This window comes from Myotis nattereri (genome assembly GCF_964212035.1).
Source record: "Myotis nattereri genome assembly, chromosome: 10".
In the NCBI taxonomy this organism is placed as follows: Eukaryota; Metazoa; Chordata; class Mammalia; order Chiroptera; family Vespertilionidae; genus Myotis; species Myotis nattereri.
Genome location: NC_138085.1, coordinates 53,841,484 through 53,866,653, shown reverse-complemented (window position 1 = coordinate 53,866,653; position 25,170 = coordinate 53,841,484). Strand labels below are relative to the sequence as shown.

Genomic DNA, 25,170 nt, shown 5'->3' with positions numbered 1-25,170 from the left:
GGAGCATCTAAAAAAAAATGACCACTGCATATTCACCCTGGCTTCATGAGGAAACAGCAAATGTTCTTTCAAAACCTGTCAGCAACAACCAGCCAGAAGCATTTAGGTCATATTTCATATTATTAAGGAGATGAATCTGGGGGGAGAAAGGAGTGATTGACAATTAAAAAAAAAACAACTTGTAGTTTGTGGATAATTTTCTTGGACTGGGCGACTTAACGCAAAAAAAAAAATTGTTTCTTTCTCCCTCGCTCTTGCATCTTGGATATAGACCGTCGGTTTCGGATCCGAGGATGGTGATGGCCAAGCTTAGCCGGGTTCCGTGTCAAATCAGAGCCGTCACAGAATAAATCCCGCCGCCTGCCGGGAAGCCCCCGCGCACTGCAAACTTCAGGGAGAGAGCCGGGTAATCAGTGCTCGGATATGCGGATCCCTGCTTTAAGAGGCGGGGTGACCCCCGCAAGAACCCGAAGCCTGCAGGTGCAGTGAGGCGTGCGCGCGCGGGTGCTGGCGCCTCGGAAGGCGCCTCGCCGGGGAGAGGGAGCCGGGGCGCCCGGCGGGGTCTGGCGGCCGCGCACCGGCGGCTCGTCTCCGGCGGCGGCGGCGGCGGATGATGGTGGCGCCCGGCGCGCAGGGCTGTGACTGTGCGTCGCCGCGGACATCAGCGCTCGGCGCTGTACTCTGAGCCCTTGCAGGCTCTCCGCAGCCCGGACCTTGGCGAGGACAGACCCGGCGCGCAGGGGCCGCGGACCGGCGCGCGGGGGGGCCGGGGGGCGAGTGGGGTCGGCTTATCATGGCGGATCGGACGGCTCCCAGCTGCCAGCTCCGGCTGGAGTGGGTCTACGGGTACCGGGGTCACCAGTGCCGCAACAACCTGTACTACACGGCCGGCAAGGAGGTGGTCTACTTTGTGGCTGGGGTCGGAGTGGTTTACAACACCCGCGAGCACAGCCAAAAATTCTTCCTGGGACACAACGACGACATTATCAGGTAAGAAGGGGGCCTGGTGGAAGTGGCGGGGCGGGGTGGCGTGTGGAGGTTGGGAGGGCAGGGAGAAGGATGACCCCCCGGGCTTTCCTGGGGTCAGACCCGGGAGCCCCGTGGAATAAAGGGTTTTCTCCCGGAGCCGCATGGAGTAGCCGAAGGGCTGCTGCTCTGAAGCTAGGGCGGCCAGAGGGTTGGGGTGCAGGTTGGGAGGGAGACTTCTCTGTATTCCTCGGAGGGCTTTGGATCTCCAAGGAGTTGAGTGTCCGGATGCATTTTTCGTGTTCGTTCTTGCTACAAGTGGAAGCATCCTGGGTAACTGTCAGACACGTCTCCTTCCTTCACTAACTATAGGGAAACGTAGACCAAGGACCTGAGCTGTGGGTATCATCTTTGGGAGGTTTCTCAGCAGGTTCCTCAGCAAACAAGAGGACTTAAAAAAAAAAAATCTCAAGGAAAATTTTGCTACAGGTAATTTGGAATCTTCATCCCAGATGCTTTGAAACTGGGAAATTTCTTCTGCAGTGGGTGGGGAGTTTGTTCTCTGATATTCCCCTTGGCAATGTTTTAATGCCTAAAAGCTTCTTTATACACCAAATGGATGCTTCCACAACATCGCTGAGGTTGTAACAGGCTGGCAGCTGCCGGACCACAAAATCCCCCCAGTCAGCCCACAGAATGACCGACATCTGGTAGCGGATGGCCAGGACGGATGACAAGAACAGGACGGGATGCACAGCCATGTTAGGGGTTCTCCCTGTGAATTGGTAGAGGAACCTATTTTGGTGATGAGCCCTGTCCTCCCTTCTTGGGACCAGCCGCCTCGCCCTCCAGCCCTTGTCAGCTTCTTGCCTGACCAGAGGTGTGGTCCAGATGCTGCTCACAGGGAATCCCGTTCAGCCACGGGCGGTTAAGGAAGATTTCCGTGCTATGGGAGCCTCAGCCCACAGGGAAATGACTTGCCCAGGGTGGACTAGAACTGACAGACCATATCTGAACCTTCCAAGCTTGTGTGCTCATTGATGCGGAACCACTTCCATCCCACTTTCAGGAGATTGCCCCTTGTGCTCCAAGTTTGCCTTTCTTAGTGAAGTAAATGGTTAAGTGGTGGAATGTTAATGGTCTTAATTTCTCCCTGGGAGAAATTATTTTAAAGACTAGCTCCCCTCCCTGCCTTGAGTATTGTGCTTATTCCAGAGCCTTCTCCCCCTCCCCCAACTCTTACCCCCCCCTCCCACCACCTGAGACCTAAAATTGAAAAATGTAGTAAAAACTTAATATTGGAAGATATAGTAAGATGTAGTTTTTTAAAATCTTGATTTTCTGAAGATGAAGATTTTAAGTACTAGGAGCTCTATTGTTCTCAAGATTTGGTGGAACTAACGTAAAACTTCCTTCATGTCACATATGACAAAACAGCTTTTCTTCTCTCCCGGAAATGGCAGTGGCTGTGATTGGGGCATCCCTACTAGTTCTGTCCTGGGGATTTTGCTTTTCTAATTGCCAGGCTGATTATTAAAGGCACAGGTGCAAGCGATTAGCAGTGACTCGTGAAAAGGTTAGATGTTTAAAAATGTAAACCCATTATGTTTTTGCTCTTTCTTAATGCAGTGCTTTCCATTACACCATCAAAATAAGATGCAGTCCTTTGGGAGAAGGGAGAGAGTGGCAATTAAACAGACAATTCCCTGGGGTTAAATAATATTTATGTGACAGTTCACTTAACTACTTTGAGGATTTGAACTCCTAACCTAATTTTTCTATAATAGGGAAGAAATTAAATGCACTATTGAAGTGGAAGGTGGGCCCTAACCGGTTTGGCTCAGTGGATAGACCATTGGCTTGCAGACTGAAGGGTCCCAGGTTTGATTCCCGTCAAGGGCATGTACCTTGGTTGCGGGCACATCCCCAGTAGGGGGTGTGCAGGAGGCAGCTGATTGATGTTTCTCTCTCATCGATGTTTCTAACTCTCTATCCCTTTCCCTTCCTCTCTGTAAAAAAAAATCAATAAAATATATTAAAAAATAATAAAAAATGAAAGAAACTGAAGGTGGGAAAAGGGTGGAGTTGCAGTAAGTTGCTGTTGTGACTGGCAGCTGGACTAGTGGGGATGTAATAATATCTGGCTTAAAGAAACACTCAGATTTGAAGAAAAGATGAATGAAATTTTTTTGTATAACTGGATTTGCAGGGAGCCCTACCTGATGAAGAGAAAAAAAATTTAACTTCTGGCCTATGTATTAAGGTTGTTATATATTTACACGGAATAGTGACACAGTAGTAAGCATGCCTTTGGAGAAAGGACTTTATTGCTAAATGTTCCATATTTGGTTGGTCTGAGTATGCATAGGTGAGCAGAATTCTTTAGTTTGCATGTATGTCTTTGTACATAGGAATAAAATGAACTCCAACAGGTTAAAAAACACAAACCACAGATCATTATGCAAGTAATAGCTGCAAGATTAGAATGTTTATGCTTTTTAAAATTTTGCTTTATCTTATATGTATATCTTTGTTTTTATCCTGCCAAATTGTTTTCTAAAACAGCCGAACAGTTTTATCACCACACCAGCACTGTATCAGGGTTTGAATTCCTTCACATCCTTACCAACACTTGTTATTGTCTGTCTCTTTGATTATAGCCATCCTACTGGGTGTGATGTGGTCTCTCGTGTGTTTTTTAAATCCCTACCCACGGATATTTGTCTATTGATTTTTAGAGAAAGTGGAAGGGAGGGGGAGAGAGAGAGACACACACAAACATCGATGTGAGAGAGGCACATCAATTGATTGCTTCCTGCACGCATCCCTACCAACCAGGGCTGGGGATCAAGCCTGCAGCCAAGGTACGTGCCCTTGACCAGAATTGAACCCAGGACCCTTCAGTCTGCGGGCCAACACTCCATCCACTGAGCCAAACCAGCTAAGCCATCATGTGGTTTTAATTTGTATTTTCCTAAAGACTAATAACATTGGTCAGTTTTTATGAATGCATTTATATATCTTCTTTGGAGAAAATGTCCATTCAAATCCTTTGCCCATTTTCTATTTGGCTTATTTGTCTTTTTATTTTTGAGTTCTAAGAGTTTTTTATATATTGTCAATGTAAGTATCTTATCTGAATATATTATTTGCAAATATTTTCTTCCATTTAATGAGTAGTTGTTTCACTTTCTTGATGGTGTCTTTTGAAGCACAGAAGTTTTAAATTTTGTTGATGTTCAATTTATTTATTTATTTTTTGTTGCTTATCCTTTTGGTGTTATAGCTAGGAAATCATCACTTAATTGAAGGTCATGAAGATTTATTTCCATGTTTTCTTCTAAGATTTTTATAGTTTTAGCTCTGACATTTAGGCAGGTGATCCATTTTGAGTTCATTTTTATATATAGTGTGAGGTAGGGGTTCTTTTGCGTGTGGAAATCCAGTTGTCCCAAAACCATTTGTTTAAAAGACTATTCTTTCCCCCATTGAATTGTCTTGGACATCTATAGCCTTTGAATTTCTCTAGCAGGGTACCCATTCCTCTCACATAGAAAATACTGAACATTTGGGGACCTAGAAATGGAAACATTCATTAAGAAGTTTAACCCAACCCTGGCTGGTATGGCTCAGTTGATTGAGCATTGTCCTGTGCACTGAAAGGTCACTGGTTGAATTCCCAGTCAGGGCATATGCCCAGGTTGCGGGCTTAATCCGCTACTGGGGTGCATATGGGAGGCAGCTGATCGATGTTTCTCTCTCTCTCCCTTCCTCTCTCTCTAAAATCAATAAAAACATATTTTTAAAAAACGATTAACCTAAAAGTAATAGAAATCCGAGGCTTTAGTTTTTATCCCATGTTTGTGAAGATGCTGTTAGATCCTATGAAGGATATATAGATTTTTATATATTTAAAGAGTGTAACCTTATACTTTGAGGAGCCAGTGCAGTATTTAGTCACTGCTAGCTTAGGGGCCAGCAATAGTTTATATACCTTTGTTTACTCCCCAAGAGCCCTGCTTTTTAAGAATGAATTTACAGCCTTCAGCCTTGCTGCTGGAGACAGATGAGGGGGTGGAGACGGTATAGAAAGCAGAGGGTGTGGTCGGAGAGGGTGTCCCTCAAACTCTACTGCTTTATCAGTCAGTTCCTTTCTTTCCCCAGTGGGAGGCAGGCACCTGGATGGCCACAACCCAGGAATTGTAAGATTCCAGGATTGCCATCTAGTTCTCTGCCACTCGCTTTCCCATCAGCATGAAGGAGGGAGTGGCAGGCCAGCTCTATCTCCCCGAAGAAAGAAGCTTTCTCTGGACTGGCCAGAGATATGAGGCGGAAATAGAAATAGGCTGGTCTGAGAATTAGTCTAAGTCTATTGAGAATCAGTGTAAGGCACAAGGATCATAAGGTGATGAGAATCTTTTGGAACTCAGTCATAGGGAGGAGTATGGCTGGCCTCTCAGGCACTGCAAGGTAAACAGGCAACTGGTCTTTTTCCGTTTCTTTTTCTTGCAAGTGTTTCTATGTATCACAGGGATTCACATCTCTGCTTCTCTCTGGATAATATGCTTTTATTTGCTCTGACTGCAGACTAGCTTCTTATCTTAATGATCTATTTTGCACATAGACACACACACACACACACACACACACACACACACACATCTATCTTTGCCTTCAGCACATGTGACCATCCAGCTTGGTCTTACAAAACCAACTGAGTTGATCTTTTGAGCCTTAATTTAAAATGGATCATTAAGTTAAGAAGCCACAAAGATTTCTTGAGTGTCCTATGTGTCATGCACTGTACTAGGCACTGAGGACCCAACAGTGAACAATATGTACCTCCTCTCAAGGAACCTATAAGGGCAATATTCATAAATGAGCCGCTGGATATGGTGTGTTCAGTTCTATCATTGTTAGCCCAAGATGTCTGAAAGCCTCAGGACAATGCCTAGCCTATTCATGGGAGGGGGTAGCAATCAGAGAGGACCTTCTGAAGAAAGGAGCATCAGTAGATTATTTAAACTCTGGGCTGGTCACTTGGGCTGCAGTGTAGATAATGGATTGTTGGAGAGACAGTCTGGAGGCACTTGAAGTAATCCACGTGTGAGATCATTATGGCAGTCCGCAAGGAAAGTAATGAAAATACTCTGGAGATTCTAGATTCCTGATGATTGTTTGGAAATAGGGGTGGGGGAGAAGGAAGGTGTAAGGTAGGGTCAAGTTTCTGGTTGGATGGTGGTAATCATTCACCAAAATAGAATGGGGAACAGGTTCAAGGTCAGGGGATGATAAGTTCAGCTTTGGACATATTTAGATTGAAATGTCTGTGGGACATGCAAGAGGTGATTATACATTTACTAGGGGCCCGGTGCACGAAATTCGTGCACTGGGTGTGTGTGTGTCGGGGGGAGAGTATCCCTTAGCCCAGCCTGCCCCCTCTCACATACTGGGAGCCCTCAGGCATTGACCCCCATCACCCTCTGATCGCCTGATCGGCCCCTTGCCCAGGCCTGACGCCTCCGCCAGAGGTGTCAGGCTTGGACAGGGGACCCCCATCTCCCCCTGATCACTGGCTCTGGCCCCCGCCCAGGCCTGAGGCCTCTGGCCCAGGAATCATGCCTGGGCAGGGGACCCCCATCTCCCTCTGATCGCTTGCTCCACCCCCCGCCCAAGCCTGATGCCTCTGACCCAGGCTTCAGGCCTGGGCAAGGGGACCATCATATCCCCCCAATCCCCGGCTCCGCCCCCCACCCAGGCCTGATGCCTCGGCCAGAGGAGTTGACCCTCATCACCCTCCGATCACCAATCACCGGATCGGCCCCTTGACCAGGCCTGAGGCCTCCTGCAGAGGTGTCAGGCCTGGGCAGGGGACCCCCAGCTCCCCGCGGTTGCAGGCTCCGCCCCTGCCCAGGCCTAACGCCTCTGGCCTAGGCGTCCGGCCCAGGCAGCGGGGACCTGCAGTGGCAGCAGGGGGGCGCCGCGATCGTGGGCTTCGCTTTGGGCCCAGGCAAGGGACCCCTAGCTCCTGGGACTGCCAGCTTCGACCATGCCCAGCTCCCATCGCTGGCTCCACCCCTACTTCCTGCTATCACTGGCCAGGGCGGCAAAGGCGCCTGATTCTCCGATCATGGCTGGGGGGCAGGGCAAAGGCGGCCTCAGGGCCTCCTTTGCCCTGCCCCCCAGCTCTTAGCTCCCCCCTGGGTTTCTGATCATTGTCAGTGGCAGGGGTTTCTTCCTGCTTTCCCTTTCGCCTCCCTGCATTGTGCCTACATATGCAAATTAGCCGCCATCTTGTTGGCAGTTAACTGCCAATCTTAGTTGGCAGTTAACTGCCAATCTTAGTTGGCAGTTAATTTGCATATAGCCCTGATTAGCCAATGAAAACGGTATCGCCGTACGCCAATTACCATTTTTCTCTTTTATTAGTGTAGATATGGGTCTTCCTGCTCAGGAGAGCGCTGTGGGAGTTGTAGTGAGAGTGTTAGGAGTGAATGAGATAACCTAGACAGCTTATGGAGGAAAGAGAAGAGGCCAGGGCTAGATTTTTTAAAAAAAATCTTTATTGTTGAAAGTATAACATATGTCCCCTGCCCCTACCTCCACCTCAGGTCTTTACCACCCTATTGTTTGTATCCTTGGGTTATGCATATATGTATATAAGTTCTTTGGTTGATCCCTTCCCACTCCAGGGCTAGCATTTTGAGGAAGATGAACTTTTAGGAGATCAGCAGAGAAAGAGGTGCTTGTGAAAGATAGGACCAGTCAGAGGGGTAGGAGGAAAACCAGAAGAGTGCAATGTCTTGGAGGCCAAGAGCAGAGAGGGCACCAAGGAGACCTTCAACAGTATCCATAGGAGGGTGTTTACTAGTAGCAAGGTAAGTCTGGAAAGTGCCCCGTGGATTTAGCAAGGAGAAGGTCATTGATGAATTGCTTTTGCTACATGAACGCTGGGAATTATTATTTTCCTCTGGGTTGTACTTGTATCTGGGTTTTAAACTTTGTGTTATAGCAGTTAGAATTCCAAGGGTCATTTTCTTTTAGCTTCACTTTTCTTCTTACAGCCCCTTTATATATTTTGCTCATGCGCCAGTGAGTTTTATGCTGCAGTGATAGTAAGCAGTCATCTCAGCTTAATGACTGATCTCCAGCCGACTGTAGCTCTCTTTTTATTCTGGACAATGAGAGACATGGTGACAAAGGTTGCTTCTTGGTAAAAAGCCTTCCCGGTCTATTATTCTGCATGCACAGCATGCACAGACACAATCACGTCGGCCAGGCCACGTTTATCCATGTGAGAGCCTGGCCTGCTGACAGTGAATTCACAAGTCATCTTTCTTGTCCTGAGTAACATTCAGTTTTTTAGTTTATATGATAAAATGTAAGGAAGAGATATGAATTCTTGAATGTTTTATAATTATTTTCTTCCCAGAATGTCGCTTGGGTTTTTTTATAATCTATAGGAGAAAAGTGAGAAGATGTTCAATTAAATAAACCTGTTCAGTGCTTTCTGTGTAAATGACAGCGCTCAGGCCACAGCGATGACAGTTACCCACGCAGGAGACATTGAATGCCTGCCACTGCTTCCCTCTTCATCTCCATCATCCAGTCAGCCCCAAGGACAGACGATCACGTCCTCTCTATCTTGCTGCTTCTGCCCGGGTTCACAACCCTGTTAACTTTTGTCTGGATTAGTAGAGTAGCCTCCTAACTAGTCTTTCTGCCCCCACTATCACTCCCCTGGTCAATCTTCTCTTTGAAAACCTGACTAAACATTAAACAAACACAGATTTATGAGCCCACTCCTAACGATTCTGATTCAGTAGGCCTGGCCATAGAAATCAGTAGGCCCCCCCGAAATCTGTATTTAAAGAAATTTCCCATAGAAATATAGGTAGGTGTACACACACACACACACACAATTTTCTTTCCCTGTCCATTGAGAGAAGCGACAGTGACACACCAAGTACTCAGAACTTTAGAATGGTTTCTAAATTCCATTCTTCACACAGAAGGCTCAGAATTTAAAAAAGCTTATTCCAGACGAGGGGAGGGGAGGCAGGGAAAACACAAAGTGAGTCTGGAAGAGCTTCTTGTGCTGGAAAGGACAGCAGTGCTGAAAGAACAAGGAGATATCATAATCACACAAGGGCCAGCTTGAGGGGACGCTCACTGGCCACCGCTGGGGTAATTTGAGCTTGAATTACAATCCTTGGAATAAAATAAAAAGCCATGTATCTATGGCAGTGGTTCTCAACCTTCTGGCCCTTTAAATACAGTTCCTCATGTTGTGACCCAACCATAAAATTATTTTCGTTGCTACTTCATCACTGTAATGTTGCTACTGTTATGAATCGTCATGTAAATATCTGATATGCAGGATGGTCTTAGGCGACCCCTGTGAAAGGGTCGTTCGACCGCCAAAGGGGTCGCGACCCACAGGTTGAGAACCGCTGATCTATAGTGACATAAATAACTAATGGGAAGAAGAGAAATCTCTTCCTTGAGTAGAAGGTCAGCTACTAACTATAAATGGAATGATGGAGTTGGAAAAAATCAGTGGATGTTATAACTTGTGGTGAAAGTTTGTGAAGGAACATGATATTTGCTACAAAATATTTATTAATTACAAAGGACAAACAATAACTACATTGGCAAAACCTGGCAGACACCACCTTAACCAAATGACTAAAGTTAATATTCGCAATAATGGGACAAACCTTTTTAAAAAGGCTCCCCAGCTCGCATCAGTTTGGCTCAGTGGAAAGAGCGACAGCCTGGGGACTGACTGAAGGGTCCCAGGTTCGATTCTGGTCAAGGGCATGTACCTCAGTTGCAGGCTCAATCCCTAGCCCTGGTTGGGGTATGTGCGAAGGCAACCAATCAATGTGTCTTGTCTCTCTCACATTGATATTTCTCTGTGTGTCTCTCTCTCCCTTCCACTCTCTCTAAAAACCAATGGGAAAATATCCTCAGGTGAGGATTAACCAAAATAAATAAAAAGATAGGAAAGGTTCCCCAAGTGGTCCTGGGTTCCGGAATCCCTGAACTATGCCAGCACTGGGATTAGCCTTGGAAAATCCAGTTCTGTTCTGTCCCTGCCCTCCTTAAAAACTCCTGCGGGCTGTATTGCTTCTGGAATGAGCTTCACACTTGGGCATAGCCCTGCCCTGCCTTTTTGCCATCATCTCCTGCCATAACTGTGTTTCTTCGCCCTCCCCCACTTCTGCCCCCATCACCTCATACTCCCTGCAGTGACTGCACACGGTCTGGCTGCTTAGAATGCCCTGCCCAGTCTCTGGGGGTAGAGTCATGCTCTCCAGAGGCAACTCCAGTGAACTGTCTGCGAGCTCTCTCTGGTTTCTTGAGGCTGAGTCAATGTCTGTTTCCTCAGTAAACCCTACAGCGTTTTCTCCATACATCTCTTATGGCACTTCTCACATTATGCTCTAATTTCCCATTTGTGCGTTCCCCACCCCTCTCACTCAGCATACCACCCCGTCTGTGTTCTGCAGGCACTTTATGTGGTAGAAGGAGCTAGGGCTTCAGAGCCAGGCAGACTTAGGTTAGAATCTGATTCTATCACTTATTAGTTGTTACCCAGCTGGCCTCAGCTTCTTCCTCTAGACCTCAGATAGGTTACTGTGAAAATTCAATTAAATAAAGCATGTAAGGAGTTTTGCAAAGAGAGTTAAAAAGAAAAAGAAACCTCACTAGCCCCTAAGTTTTAATATATATATACATACAAATATTTTATATATATATTTTTTCAACCTGTAAATCTGAAAAATTCAGAGGTATAATCACATAGCTAATAATTCACAGACCCAGCTTTGAACACATTTCTATCTGACCCCAAAGCCATTCTCTTTCTGTTACATGGAGGCTATAAACCAGGAAGGAGAGACAGAGAGAGCCATCTATATATATAAAAGCCTAAGCGACCGTTATGACTGAAGGACTGAAATAACCAGATGACCAGTCCCTATGACGCACACTGACCACCAGGGGACAGATGCGTAATGCAGGAGCTGCCCCCTGGTGGTCAGTGCGCTCCCACAGCCAACCTCCTGCTGGCCAACCTCCTGCAGTCCCTCCCGCCAGCTGGCCGGCCCCCCTGATCGACCCCAATTGAGGCAGGCTAGCCGGACACCACAAATTCGTGCACCGGGCCTCTAGTACAATCATAAGAAGCCTCTTGTGAAAATGTTAAACTAGAGTCACAGTCTCAACCCCATTCTTGAGAGTGGGGTGGTGGTCAGAGAACATAATTGGATGGAGACCCAGATTAGATAGTCTCTTCTATGGATGGCCCTCAGCATGGATGAGGGTGAGACTCGTCTCACAGGTATTGATTGAGTGCCGTCCAGGAGACACTCCTGGTGATTGCCATAAGTGAGAGATGAAAGGAGAGCAGGTGACCTGATGGGCTTAAGATGGAACCTGGAGCCCTCCCAGTGTGGCTCAGTGGTTGAGCATCGACCTATGAACCAGGAAATCATGGCTCGATTCCTGGTGGGGGCGTGCAGAAGGCAGCCAATTGATGATTCTCATCATTGATGTTTCTATCTCTCTCTCCCTCTTCCTTCCTCTCTCTGAAATCAATAAAAACATATTTGGGAAAAACCAAAAAGATGGAACCTGGTATACACCCTTACCTTTAAGTCAGAAGAGAGCAAAAGAAGCACAAAAGGCCCCGAGGAGCAGAGACACAGAGGAAGTGAGAGAATGCAGGGGCTTGGAAGGCGAGAGAGGAGTCGACGTCTCTCTGTGCTATGGAAAGGCAGGTGGTGAGGGGTCCACTGTGGAGCCCAGTAAAGAGATGGGCTGGGATTGGGAGTTACACAGATCGAGGGAAGAGCATTGTCATTCAGGTAGTGCAGGGGCAGAGCCTAGATTGCAGAACAGTGAGTAAGGATGAAAATGTGGAGGCAGTGGGAAAGTGTTCGGCAAAACACTTCTTTTTTAAAAATTTATTATATTTTTGAAATATATTTGTATTGATTTCAGAGAGGAAGGGACAGGGAGAGAGAGGTAGAAACATCAATGGTGAGAGAGAATCATTGGTTGGCTGCTTCCTGCACGCCCTGTACTGGGGAACGAGCCTGCAACCCGGGCATGTGCCCTGACCAGGAGTTGAACCATGACCGCCTGATTCACAGGTCGATGCTCAACCACTGAGCCACACCAGCGGGGCACAAAACACTCCTTGATAGCTGGAAGATTTGAGTCACCTATTCTGGGAGATTAAGCGCCCTCAAGATGCCATCTGTTCCAGTAGGGAATATGAATGAAGGTGCAAGTTGAGCAATTGTGTCTCTTACTCCCCAAACTATCCTTAATCAAGAGGTATATCTGCTTTAATGCAGCAACAAATCAGAGGTTTGAAAACCCACCTTATTGTTTTCCTAAGAACAGGCTTGTGATTTCAGCTGGTTTTTTATAATGACTGATTATTTCTTTTCAAAACTTACACAGCAATCTGTTCAAATGCCTTCAGGAGGGAAAACCACAGAAGAGGAAAAAGAAAGGAAAACAGGTTATTTTATTTTATTTTATTTTTTTTTTTTAAATATATTTTATTGATTTTTTACAGAGAGGAAGAGAGAGAGATAGAGAGTCAGAAACATCGATGAGAGAGAAACATCGACCAGCCGCCTCCTGCACATCCCCCACTGGGGATGTGCCCGCAACCCAGGTACATGCCCTTGACCGGAACTGAACCCGGGACCCTTCAGTCCGCAGGCCGACGCTCTATCCACTGAGCCAAACCGGTTTCGGCAAAACAGGTTATTTTGTTGTTGCTGTTAATCCTTGTAGACTGTTACACACTGCAAAAAATTATAGGCTCAAATTTCACATAATTCAGAGCTTAGTTTTTTCAGAGCAGATTTTCTCTTTAAGTGATAATATTTTTTGTTATTTTATAGATAGAAAATGATGATCTGTTTCTAGGTATATTTAATTCCATATGTGTTCCAGTTTCATTGAACCCTCTCCTGAATCTCAGAAGCTAATTCAGCAGCTAGCATTTTTCTTTTGGGTGCCACAAAAAAAGCGGAAATCATATTCCCAGCAATAAATCAGTGAAAGCATTGAGCAGCAGCATACGCCCAGTGGTGACACAGAGGTGCCATGTCCAGGAGGCAGTCGCTAGAAGACATCCTAGAATGGATCCAGGTTGTCAGTTGCTGGATGTCTGAGTGACTTTTCTCCTGTGCTGTGTGCACGCCAGAGGCCGCGTGTTTTCTACAGCCTGTGCTCATGTGGCGTGAACACCAATCCTTGACTTTTTCCCTCATGCATTCCTAGGGATTTTAACTGTAGGATTTTAAAAAGAGACTTTATTAAATCTTTAGGAAACAGGCAACATTTTTGGTAAATGTGGTAATGTATAAATCATAATAATTTTAGAACCTTGCCAAATGTCTCCCTTCTGTTGGTGGATCAAATGCTTCCCTTGTTTTCATAATTAGACCCCCGTGTGCAGTGGCTTCTGAGTTCTCAGTCTTCACGTGTCCGGAGCAGCCACTGCACCCTTCTTAACCACAGTAGGAGCGGATGTGCAAAGGGCACCCTTCTCCTCGTAGGAAGTGTGCTTTCTGGGTAATAAGAGAATATGTCTGCTAGACCGATGTTTGGGTAGTAGTAAGTGAAAATAGGTAGCCAGAAAATACTCACTAAAATAAGACAGGAATTCAGAACACTGTTTTTGTTTTAATCCTCACCCGAGGCCTATGTTGATTGATTGAGAGAGAGAGAGAGAGAGAGAGAGAGAGAGAGAGAGAGAAAGAAAGAAAGAAAGAAACATCTATTGGTGGCCTTCCATACACGCCTCAACTGGGGGTCGAACCTGCAACCTTTTGGTGTATGGGATGACACTGCAGTTAACCAAGCCACCCGGCCAGGGCAAAGCTCTCTCTATGTTTTTAAAATTTAGATTATTAGCTTTGTCCGGGGGTTCCAAAACCCTGATTCAGAAACTAAACAAATATTTGTGAAATGACAGAAAACAAAATGAACAGTTCTGCTATAGCCTTGCTTGTCACTATGGTATGAGAAAACTAGCATGTATGTTGGAAGCCCACGTAATGAGTGAACTTAATTCCCACTTAAGACTAAAATGACAAAGAAAAAATTGTACTTGTAAGGGGGATTAGAACTTAGTAAATTTACTTCAGGCTCTTTGCTTTATTTTATTTGGGCCGTAAGCAGAAAATACTATGTTAATTAGCATAATTGATTTTATGACATGTTATTTATCCCTGAGGTATGTGAAATTATGAAAGAAATTGAAGCATATGTGGAAGAATGCTAAACAGTTTTTGTTTCTATTAATATACTTACTTTAATCTCGTTTATTCATAACGACATTATATAAGTTTATCTAGGATTACTACTTTATATTAATACTGGGATTACAGAACTGAACCATTATTACTTCTTCTAATTTTGTGCCTGGTTAAATTTTTTGTAATTTATAGGTAAGAAAATTTTACTTTAATATGCCCAAAGTGTTTCAGTAATTCTGGAGGAAACCAATTCCTTTTAGTGCAGTTTATTACAAAAGTAAGGGTAAAATTGTTTATTGATTTTTGGCAAGCCATCCAAAGGAAATTATAGCTATTCGACAGAAATCTCAGGAAAAGTAAACAGTAGGATAACAAGAAATTATCTAAACTGTGATCATATGGTGCCAGAGAAAGACTCAATAAGGATTTACTTCCTTTTCATGCAAAAGTTTACCCCAGTGCTTTTGGGAAGCATAATTTTTAATGATCCTCAGTTGAAGTTATAAACAAAAATCATCGGTGTTATTTTTAAAAATATATTTTTTTATTGAATTCAGAGAGGAAGGGAGAGGGAGAGAGAGATAGAAACATAAATGATGAGAGAGAATCATTGATTGGCTGCCTCCTGTACTCCCCAAGCCTGCAGCCTGGGCATGTACCCTGACTGGGAATTGAACCATGACCTCCTAGTTCATAGGTTGATGCTCAACCACTGAGCCAGGTCTCAGGGGTGTTATTAAAAACTAGAGGCCTGGTGCATGACATTCTTGCTGGGGGGGAGAGGAGGGTGTCCCTCAGCCTGGCCTGAGCCCTCTCACAGTCTGGGACCCCTTGGGAGATATCTGCCTGCTATGGAGGTTGGAAAGACTCCCGCCACTGCAGCTGCGCTCGCCAGCGTGAGCCCAGCTTCTGGCTGAGCAGCGCTCCCCCTGTGGGAGCGCACTCACCACCAGGGGACTGCTTCTGTGTTGAGCATCTGCCCCCTGGTGGTCAATGCGCATCATAGCGACCGGTCGTTCTGCTATTTGGTTGATTTGCATATTAGGGTTTTATTATATAGGATATATAGGGTAATCTCATAAGGACCAGCCTGGATTGGGACAATATAGAATCTGGTTTTGGGTTTTTTTTCTTCTGGCTAAAGGGCTACATTCTCTTTCATTCACTATTGTCCTCACATGGCCAGCACAAAGCCTGGCCTGGGGAAACAACTCGATAAATTTTTGTTGACTTGAATTGCTCAGAGGCCAACATTCACCTACTGTGACTGTCGGAAGAACCCCTGAACTTCTAGTTTGTCATGTTGGTCTCTGTTCTGTGTCTTAGCATTCCTGTTGACGGGCACTTAGATTGTCCACTATTACAGCCAGTGCTGGAGCAGACATCCTTAGGGTTCATGCTTTCTAGAGAGTATGTGTGGGTGTTTCTGTAGCAGATATTCCTAGAAGAATAGCCAGGGTACAAACGTGTACACTTCATGTTGTGATAGATACTGACGAAAATTTATTTCTTCTTCCCCACCTTAAGGATGAGTTCATTCTTGGTCATCATTTTTCAGCATGTCTAGCAACCCAGTGTTTATTAGTTACACCGTGTTTAAATTACTCAGCGTACTTAGAGTTGTTGTGAACCTCACAGAATCTCAATTTTGCTATTTTTTTAAAGTTGCTTTTCCTCCAATATAGTATGTAGATATGTTCATTAAACAAACTTTTGAAAATAAGACCAGAAGAAAAAATTGTCCAGAGGTGGACACCACATCTCTATTCATTTTATAAGTTTTAAACTCAAGTATACATTTACCAGAAAAGCACACAAATCGGTCCGCTTGGTGAAATTTAGCGAAGTGGATACACCCATGTATAACTACCACATACATCAAGAAATATAACGTCACTGCACCCCAGAACACTCTCCTGCTACCTCCTATTCAACATCACATCTTGAAGATAGCCCCTCTCATATAGATAAGTTTTACCTGCTGGTGAACAGGGCTAGCGGTAAGCATGAGGCTAGAGGAACACTAACTATATAAAACAACTAGAAGCCCGTTGTGCAAAGATTTGCGCAATAGGCCTTCCCCTGGCTGCTGGCACCGGTTTTCCTCTGACACCCGGGACCCAGGCCTTTGGTCCAGCTGCAGCGAGGCTTGGCTTCTCCTCTGTGGCTGCAGCAGAGAAGCCAAGCCTCTTCAGTCTTCGCTCTGTGCCTGCATATGCAAATTAACCGCCATCTTTGTTGGGTTAATTTGCATAGTCGCTCTGATTGGCTGGTGGGCGTAGCGGAGTGACAGCAATTTTCATATTTCTCTTTTATTAGTGTAGATAGTAATATCTTGTTAAGTGTTTAAAATGTGTGTACTATTTTTAAAATGCCTCCTGACAGCAATAGTTTTAAAGTTGAAAGGGACTTAAAGCGTTCCAAGTTATTTCTAGAAAGACAGTAAAGGTTGGACTGACCTTGAACTTTTAGAAGTCAAGGGTATATGTTGTAGTTTCTGGGGTAACCACCAGAAGAACTTACAAACTAATCTGTGAAAGAAATGTAACAATAAATCCCTCAACTTTTATAGAGGATATAAAATTTTCCAACTTAACTAGCTAGCCCTCTGGTTTCTTCCCAGGACTACTCTCTTTTGCATTTCAGGAAATAAATTTATGTATGTGAGAGAATAGTTCTTAAGGTTTATTAATTAGGTTCAGAGTAAGATGCAAATTAATGCATTCATCTTCTTTCAGTGGAAATTATTTAAAAGAAGTGGATTCCTTCATCATGCTAACTGCCTACATGTCCTAAATGCATTTCCCTAGACTTTGGGACTTGTTTTCATATCCTCTGTTGAAAAAAAGTTGATATTTTCGGTTCTCTAGTGTCTGGCATCGTTAAGATCTCTGTAGTACAATATCTCCCCCAACCCCCTCTTGTTTTGTGGTTTTATTTTTTTTTATTTTTTTTAAAATTTATTTTATTAAATCTTTATTGTTCAGATTATTACATTTGTTCCTCTTTTTCCCCCCCATAGCTCCCCTCCACCCAGTTCCCACCCCACCCTCTGCCCTTACCCCCCCACTGTCCTCATCCCTAGGTGCACAATTTTTTCCAGTCTCTTCCCGCATCTCTCACACCCCTTTCCCCCCCAAGAATAGTCAGTCCATTCCCCTTCTATGTCCCTGATTCTATTATAATCACCAGTTCATTCTGTTCATCAGATTATTTATTCACTTGATTCTTAGATTCACTTGTTGATAGATGCATATTTGTTGTTCATAATTTGTATCTTTACCTTTTTCTTCTTCTTCCTCTTCTTAAAGGATGCCTTTCAGCATTTCATATAATACTGGTTTGGTGGTGATGAACTCCTTTAGCTTTTCCTTATCTGTGAAGTTCTTTATCTGACCTTCAATTCTGAATGATAGCTTTGCTGGATAAAGTAATCTTGGTTGTAGGTTCTTGGCATTCATCACTTTGAATATTTCTTGCCACTCCCTTCTGGGCCTGCAAAGTTTCTGTTGAGAAATCAGCTGACAGTCGTATGGGTATTCCCTTGTAGGTAACTGAGTTTCTTTCTCTTGCTGCTTTTAAGATTCTCTCTTTGTCTTTTGCTCTTGGCATTTTAATTATGATGTGTCTTGGTGTGGTCCTCTTTGGATTCCTTTTGTTTGGGGTTCTTTGTGCTTCCTGGACTTGTAAGTCTATTTCTTTCACCAGGTAGGGGAAGTTTTCTGTCATTATTTCTTCAAATAGGTTTTCAATATCTTGCTCTCTCTCATCTTCTGGCACCCCTATAATTCTGATGTTGGTACGCTTGAAGCTGTCCCAGAGGCTTCTTATACTATCTTCGTATTTTCGGATTCTTTTTTCATTTTGCTTTTCTGGTTGGGTGTTTTTTGCTTCTTTGCATTTCAAATCTTTGACTTGATTCTTGCGCTCCTCTGGTCTGCTGTTGGGAGTCTGTATAGTATTCTTTATTTCAGTCCGTGTATGCTTAATTTCTAGTTGGTTCTTTATCATGATATCGAGGGTCTCATTAGATTTCTTGTAGATCTCAATAACTTTATCGGCGGCTTCTAGACAGTTCTTGTGAGACCTTAAAAGTGTGGTTCTGAACTCAATATCCTCCATTGACAGTTTTGTCCTGTTTCTTTGTCTCCGCATTTTTTATGCTTTCTTGGTGCACCCCCTAGTGGTCTTTGTGCACAGTCTTGTTGTAGTTAAGCCTTGATTGTTGTAGTTAATACTAGGGGGATTTGACCTCCAGGCCAAGTGGTTATGAGAATCAGCTGTGTCTGCAGTGGGAAAACTTCTGTCCTCTAGGGAGGTGCTAATCTAGCCTTTGCCTGAGGCTATCTGGCAAATGGCTCTGCGCAGGGCTTGGGTGGGGCGGGTCACACGGGATCAACAGAGCAAGTGGAGGGAGCAGTTATGGCTGCTCTCAGTCCCGTCCCCAGAGGCTCTGCCTCTCAGAGTCCCAGCAACCGCTGCAAACCTCGGAGAGAAAGCTGCCCTCGAGTTCCGACTGATGCCAGACAGTCCCACTTCTCCCGTTTGAGTCTGGGTCCCTAGAGACTCGCCCAGAACTGGAGCTCAGAATCTGAGACTCCCTCCCGATTGAAAACGACAACCGTGCCCTCCGCCGCCAGCCCGCTCCGCGCGTACCTCCGCACCTTTGTATTTTCCACACTGCGCCTCCTCTGAGTCTCATATGCTGTTCTCTTTCCTTCTAGTTGAAGAATTTCCCCTCGGCCAGTCTTCCTCTGGTTCTGGGCGATGTCCGTTCTGTCTTTTAGTTGTATTTTTGAAGTGGCTGTTCGAGGCAGCTAACTCCGGTGTTTACCTATGCTGCCATCTTGGTTTCTCCCCTGGTTTTATTTTTAAATCAAAGATTTTTGAGATAATTTTCTGATGTCATTTCTCTCCACACCACTCACATCTTATACATGACCCAAGATTGAAGTTTGAAGTCAGACAAGTAATCATAATTAGATGTAATATTTTGGGAAACTTCCTTCCTTATTTCCTTCCCTTTCTCCTTCTTTTCTTACTTCCAGTGGACTTCTTAAAATTTTAAGTATAGATCAGGAAATAAGATAGTTAGCTTTCTTTAGGAATCAGTAGGGTTCAGTATATACTGCAAGATCAAGGTTCAGACTCTGATTCTGGGCCATTGCATAGAGGTATAACAAAATGTTAGTAGCCTTAGCTGGTTTGGCTCAGTGGATAGAGCATCTGCCTGCAGACTGAAGGGTCCCAGGTTTGATTCCAGCCAAGGACACATGCCTGGGTTTCTGGCTTGATCCCCTCCTCCCCCATAGGGGGCGGACAGGAGGCAGCCAATCAGTGATGCTCTCTCATCATTGATGTTTCTCTCTATCCCTCTCCCTTCCTCTCTGAAATCAATAAAAATACTTAAAAAAACATGTTAGTAATTCAAACAGCCTAATTACCGTATCAGTATTTTTTTTATCATTTTATAGTCAAATTGACCTGTCTTAATTTATTTAGAATTTAACTTGATACATTAAAAAAAATCTTTGAATATTAATTTGTAATTATGTAAGTAATACATGAGTGTATTTTCCTTTAAACTTTAGAGCATTTTGGATAAAGCTTCAGTTTCCATTCCTGATCTCCCTCCATTATCCCCAGAGCTTAACCACTGCTCTGCAGTTGGTGTGTATCTTTTTGTTACTGATCAAAGTCCATGTGCCTGATGCTCTGAATGACCAAAACTCAAAATGTCAGAGTTTGGAGTAATGAAGGGCTTATTGATGGAGAAGGCACCAACTGAGAAGATGGGGGTTCTGATACTCAAATCTATTTTAAGGAAGTACAGAGTTCAGACTTCTTTTATGTCCGGAGAAGGGAATACGGGAGGGGCTGTTTTTGTAAAAACTCTAGCCTCAAGCAGAATTCCTCTTGTCTGAAGGAGCCGTTAGCCTGAAGGCCATGGGAACAACGTAGGCTTGAACATGATGGAGTCAGAGACCGAGCCTTTTACTGTTACATTTTTAGTTTTTATATTCACATATTTACCCAAGAGTTTACCCAGGATTCTTTGTGCACGTGTTTTTTTTTTTTTTCTTTCAAAATAAATTCCTCTGCTGAAAGATGTTTAGGTTCTTTTGCTTTTCAAACAATGTTTTAGTAAATACTTGTACACATAGCGGGGAGGGATCCTTCTAGGAAGATATCTAGAGCTGAACTTTGTCGGTCATAGCTATGCCCACTTTCAACTGTAATATACTAGTATTCTGCAGAATTGCATTACCAAGAGGCAGCAGGCCCAAAGAGGACCTGTTTCCCCACGACCTTAGTATGTTACGCTATCAAATTTAATTATTTTTGCCAAATGTGATTCTGTCTGAAGAAGTCGGTTTGTGAACGTTTCATCTTTTCCTCTCATGAGCAAACCTTGACAGCTAACTGCTTCTCTTGCCCTGGAGTTCAGAAGTTTTCAAAGATGGTGGAGGTGCACATGAGATCCATTCCCCTACCCCCTAACGTCTTCCTACTGGTTTGAAATGAAAGGAATATATTTACTAGAAAAAGAACCTGGGCTAGATGGGAAGAATGAAGGTTACCCTCCCCTCTGTGTCTGGGGAAGCCTAGAAATACAAACTTTTTGAATATTGAAGAGATGAGGCTTCGCATGATGAATGGTGATCAATGATGTTCTAATTAAGCTGGGAAGTTCTGAGCTCCGTAATCAGTGTCTTTGAGGTTATGCTAGTGAAGTTAATCCCAAGTTATTTTAAAAACTAGATTTTAAGCGTCTCAGCTTTAAGGTTTTAACTTCTACTTTATTCTTATTAATAGTGTAGCTGAATGATAATGAGTCTCATCATTGTTGAGAGATTGTTTTCCAAGTTATTTCATCCAAGAATATGATTATAAATGGATCACAAATGTTATTAATAGTTCCAGTTGTGGAGTGGTCTTGTTCAGTGTTATAAACTTGAATTTTGTGAACTGGAGGGGAAAAAAAGCATGAATTAGGGTGTCTGTTTCCACTGGGGAAAGTGTCAGGAATTTTGAAAGTTTTGGTACTTCCATGTTATAATTACTAGCAAGAAAGTTGAAAAAGTTATTTTTCATTTTCAGAGCAGTTTACCAGTTTTATCTAACATAGGTTTAAATGTATAAATGTAACTAATGAAAATATAAAATATTTGGTTAATCATTTTGAAAAACCACAAAAGCATAAAAGTAGATTATGAATCACATGTAATTTGATGGGAAGTGCTGCTTTCACTAATATAAATCACAAACTCTGTATATAGCTTGGTTTTAGCTTGTCTGAATTATAATATGGACACATTTAAAATTGTTCAAAAACTGTTGTAGGTACTTATACTTTAAATTCAAAATATAAACACCTTCTTTTTTTAATTTTGGAATAGTTTCAGATTTACAGAAAAATAGCAAGAATAGCCCACAGATTCCATCCATCTTTATACCAGTAGTATTTTGACACATTAGCCTTATCAGTTATCCTTTTTATAGATATGTATTAATATTGATTTCTTTGTATCATTTGAATGTAAGCTGCATACATTATTCCCTTTACTCTTTTTTTTTTTAAATCCTCACCCAAGGACATTTTTCCATTGATTTTTAGAGAGAATGAAAGGGAGGGGGAGAGACACAGAGAGAAAAACATCAATTGGTTGTCTCCTGCACACACCCCAACCAGGGCCAGGGATCAGGCTTGCAACTGAGGTACATGCTCTTGACCTGAATCGAACCCAAGACCCTTCAGTCTGAGGGCCTACGCTCTATCCTCCGAGCCAAACCCAGTAAGGCCCCCTTTACTCTTAATACTAAAACCTGCACCTTTAAGAATAAAAATATTCTGTTACAGAACCACAGTGTAGTTATTAAATTTGGGGAAATTTAATATTGCCATGTACTATTACCTGTAAATATTATAAGTTCGTGTATATTCTAATTTAGCCAATTGTTCCAATACTTGTCTTTAGGGCAGTTTTTCTCTGGCACGGGTTCCGGTCCAGCTCATGCATTGAACTTAGTTGTCATGTCTCTTTGGTCTCCTTTCATCTGGAAAAGTGTCTCAGCCTTTTTTCTTTTTTCTTTTTATGTCTTTCAGGACATTGATCTTTTTGAAACACCTAGGCCAGTTACTTTACAGAATGTCCTTCATGTTGGGGTTATCTTGTGTTTCCTCGTGATTAGATTCAGGGTACACATTTTTGGCTGGAGCCCCAAGAGGGATAGTGCATCCTCCGGCATTGTATCTGGAGGTGCACAATGTCTGTTGGCCCATTATTGGTGATGTTTAATTTATTAATATTGAAGTTGAGCATTAACCATTTCCTCTGTGCACAATTACTGTTTTTCCTTTTGTAATAAATAATTTGCTGGGAGAATACCTTAAGATTATATAAACATCTTACCCCTCCTCGAGCTTCTCCCACCCTTAAATTTTGTATCCATTGGTGATAATTTATGTCTGATTTTATGATTTTTAAAACCCTATCATTCCTTCTATATTTATGAATCAGGATTTTGCTATAATGAAGGGCTCTTATTTATTTTGATGCTCAAATTTTCCCAGGGCCAATTGGGACCCCTTAAGCTCTTTCCTGCATCCTTTTGACAGGCTCTTCTGTATGATTATTTTAAGCACTTCATTACTTTTTGGCATAATTAGCTGCTCCTTGTCTGTCTTGTACTTTTCCTGCTCCAGCACTGGAACCAGCCATTTCTCCAAGGAGCCCTGGTTCTTTCGTAGAGGCCAGTATTTAGAACCCAAGATCTGTGATCGTTACTGTACCAGAAGGTCATTGCTTCTTGACCTTTTCAGCAGACAGCCCTGGGACATGCACATACCTACATACTCTCATAGATACAGCTAAAATGTATTTTTAAAATCCTGAGTTCATACGGATCCTTTCAATTTGAATAGCTCCCTACCCTGAGTTGTTCTTTGCCTTCCTCCTTTTCTCATTTGTATCTCCCTCTTCCACAGTGAGAAGCCTGTGTTTTATTAATATAAAACATTAATATATTTACTCATTTGATCAACCCTGCAATACACATTAAAGAGTTTCAAGATAGTTATATCCAACTAATAAAACCAATCTACTGCCCTGGCTGGCTTGGCTCAGTGGATAGAGGGTCAGCCTGCGGACTGAAGGGTCCCAGGTTCAATTCCGGCCAAAGGCACATGCCTGGGTTTCGGGCTCCATCCCCAGAGCGGGGCATGCAGGAGGCAACCAATCAAGGATTCTCTCTCATCATTGATGTTTCTAACTCTCTCTCCTTCTCCCTTCCTCTCTGAAATCAATAAAAATATATTTAAAAAAAACCAATCTACTAAGTAGAGTTCAAGACTATTTGCAGTTATTTTATTTTTCTTTACATTGACAAGTTGTCAAAGTCTGTGTTCAGAAGTTACTGGGATTAGTTCCGTTTTTAAAAATTTAGCATGGTAAAATTATTCATTTTAAATGTAGTTGAGCTCATTTATTTTAGTTTGCATTGAGTTTTAGGACTGCCTCCCCCCATCCTTGTTGATTTAATTTAATTTTTTTAATATATAGAACATTAACATGATTATAAAACTCAAGATTATACAGAATATATATTCAGAGCTTTTAATTTTTTTAAAATATATATTTTATTGTTTTCAGAGAGGAAAGGGGAGAGAGAGAGAGAGAGAGAGAGAGAGAGAGAGAGAGAGAGAGAAACATCAATGTTGAGAGAGAATCATTGATTGGTTGCCTCCTGCATGCCCCACACTAGGGATTGAGCCCGCAATCTGGGCATGTGCCTTGACCAGTAATTGAATCATGACCTCCTGGTCCATAGGTTGGCACTCAACCACTGAGCCACGCCGGCTGGGCTTAATTTTTATAAAATATATTCTTATTGATTTTAGAGAGAGATCTGGAAGGGAGAGGGATAGAGAGACAGAAACATCGATGAGAAAGACACCTTGATTGGATGCCCCTGCTGGGGATCAGACCAGCGGTAACCCGAGCATGTGCCCAGACCAGGAGTTGAACTGGGGACCTCTTGGTTCATGGGTTTACATCCAACCACCGAGCCACGCCAGTTGGACTGAGCTTTTTTATTTTTTAAGTGACAAATCTCCTGTCAAAGAATATTGATAGTTTGAAATGGAACGTGCATGTGTCTGTGTTGTTTTTAATGGGAATGTGGGTACAGGATATTGGTGTCTATTCTCCAAAGCATAGAAAAAATGTAGACATGAAAAAGCAGGCACCTAAAAGAGTGAATGTATTCAACATGGTTAAGATACAGATTAGGAGTAACATTAACTTCATTGGAAAAAAGCCTCAAAAGCCTCAGCAGGTTTGGGAGCCGGGGAAAGGGAAGTCTCTGAAAAGCCATGGTACTTTCCCTGCATGACACTAGGGGGCACATGGGCTCAGAGGCCCCTGAGTCTGGGAGGTGCTGGAGGCCTCCTCAAATGATCTTGCAGGTCCTGTGCCACCTCTTAGGGCAGCGGTTCTCAACCTGTGGGTTGCGACCCCTTTGGGGGTCAAACGACCCTTTCACAGGGGCTGCCTAAGATCATCGGAAAAACACACATATAATTACATATTGTTTTTGTGATTAATCACTATGCTGTAATTATGTTCAATTTGTAACAATGAAAATATATCCTGCATATCAGATATTTACATTACGATTCATAACAGTAGCAAAATTACAGTTATGAAGTAGCAACGAAAATAATTTTATGGTTGGGGCTCACCACAACATGAGGAACTGTATTAAAGGGTCGCGGCATTAGGAAGGTTGAGAACCACTGTCTTAGGGTTTTGACCTGGAAATGAGATGGGAGTTAAGAGATAGGGACATTCTTAGACCCCCTGTTTTCTCCTCTTGGACTTACTATCTTCTTGTCTTTTATTATTTTTTA

At 43.3% G+C, this 25,170-nt stretch overlaps 1 protein-coding gene across 2 annotated transcripts in view; it reads left to right on the top strand.

The window, feature by feature from the left end:
- Positions 1–602: 602 nt before the first annotated feature.
- EML6 (EMAP like 6) overlaps positions 603–25,170 on the top strand; it is a gene marked incomplete at its 3' end in the record, with an annotated part of 209,727 nt that continues 185,159 nt past the window's right edge. For both annotated transcript variants that reach the window (XM_081100953.1, XM_081100954.1), the window contains exon 1: positions 603–990. In XM_081100953.1, coding sequence (XP_080957079.1) covers positions 794–990 — 197 coding nt within the window. In that variant the 5' untranslated portion in view covers positions 603–793. The remainder of the gene's footprint in view (positions 991–25,170) is intronic.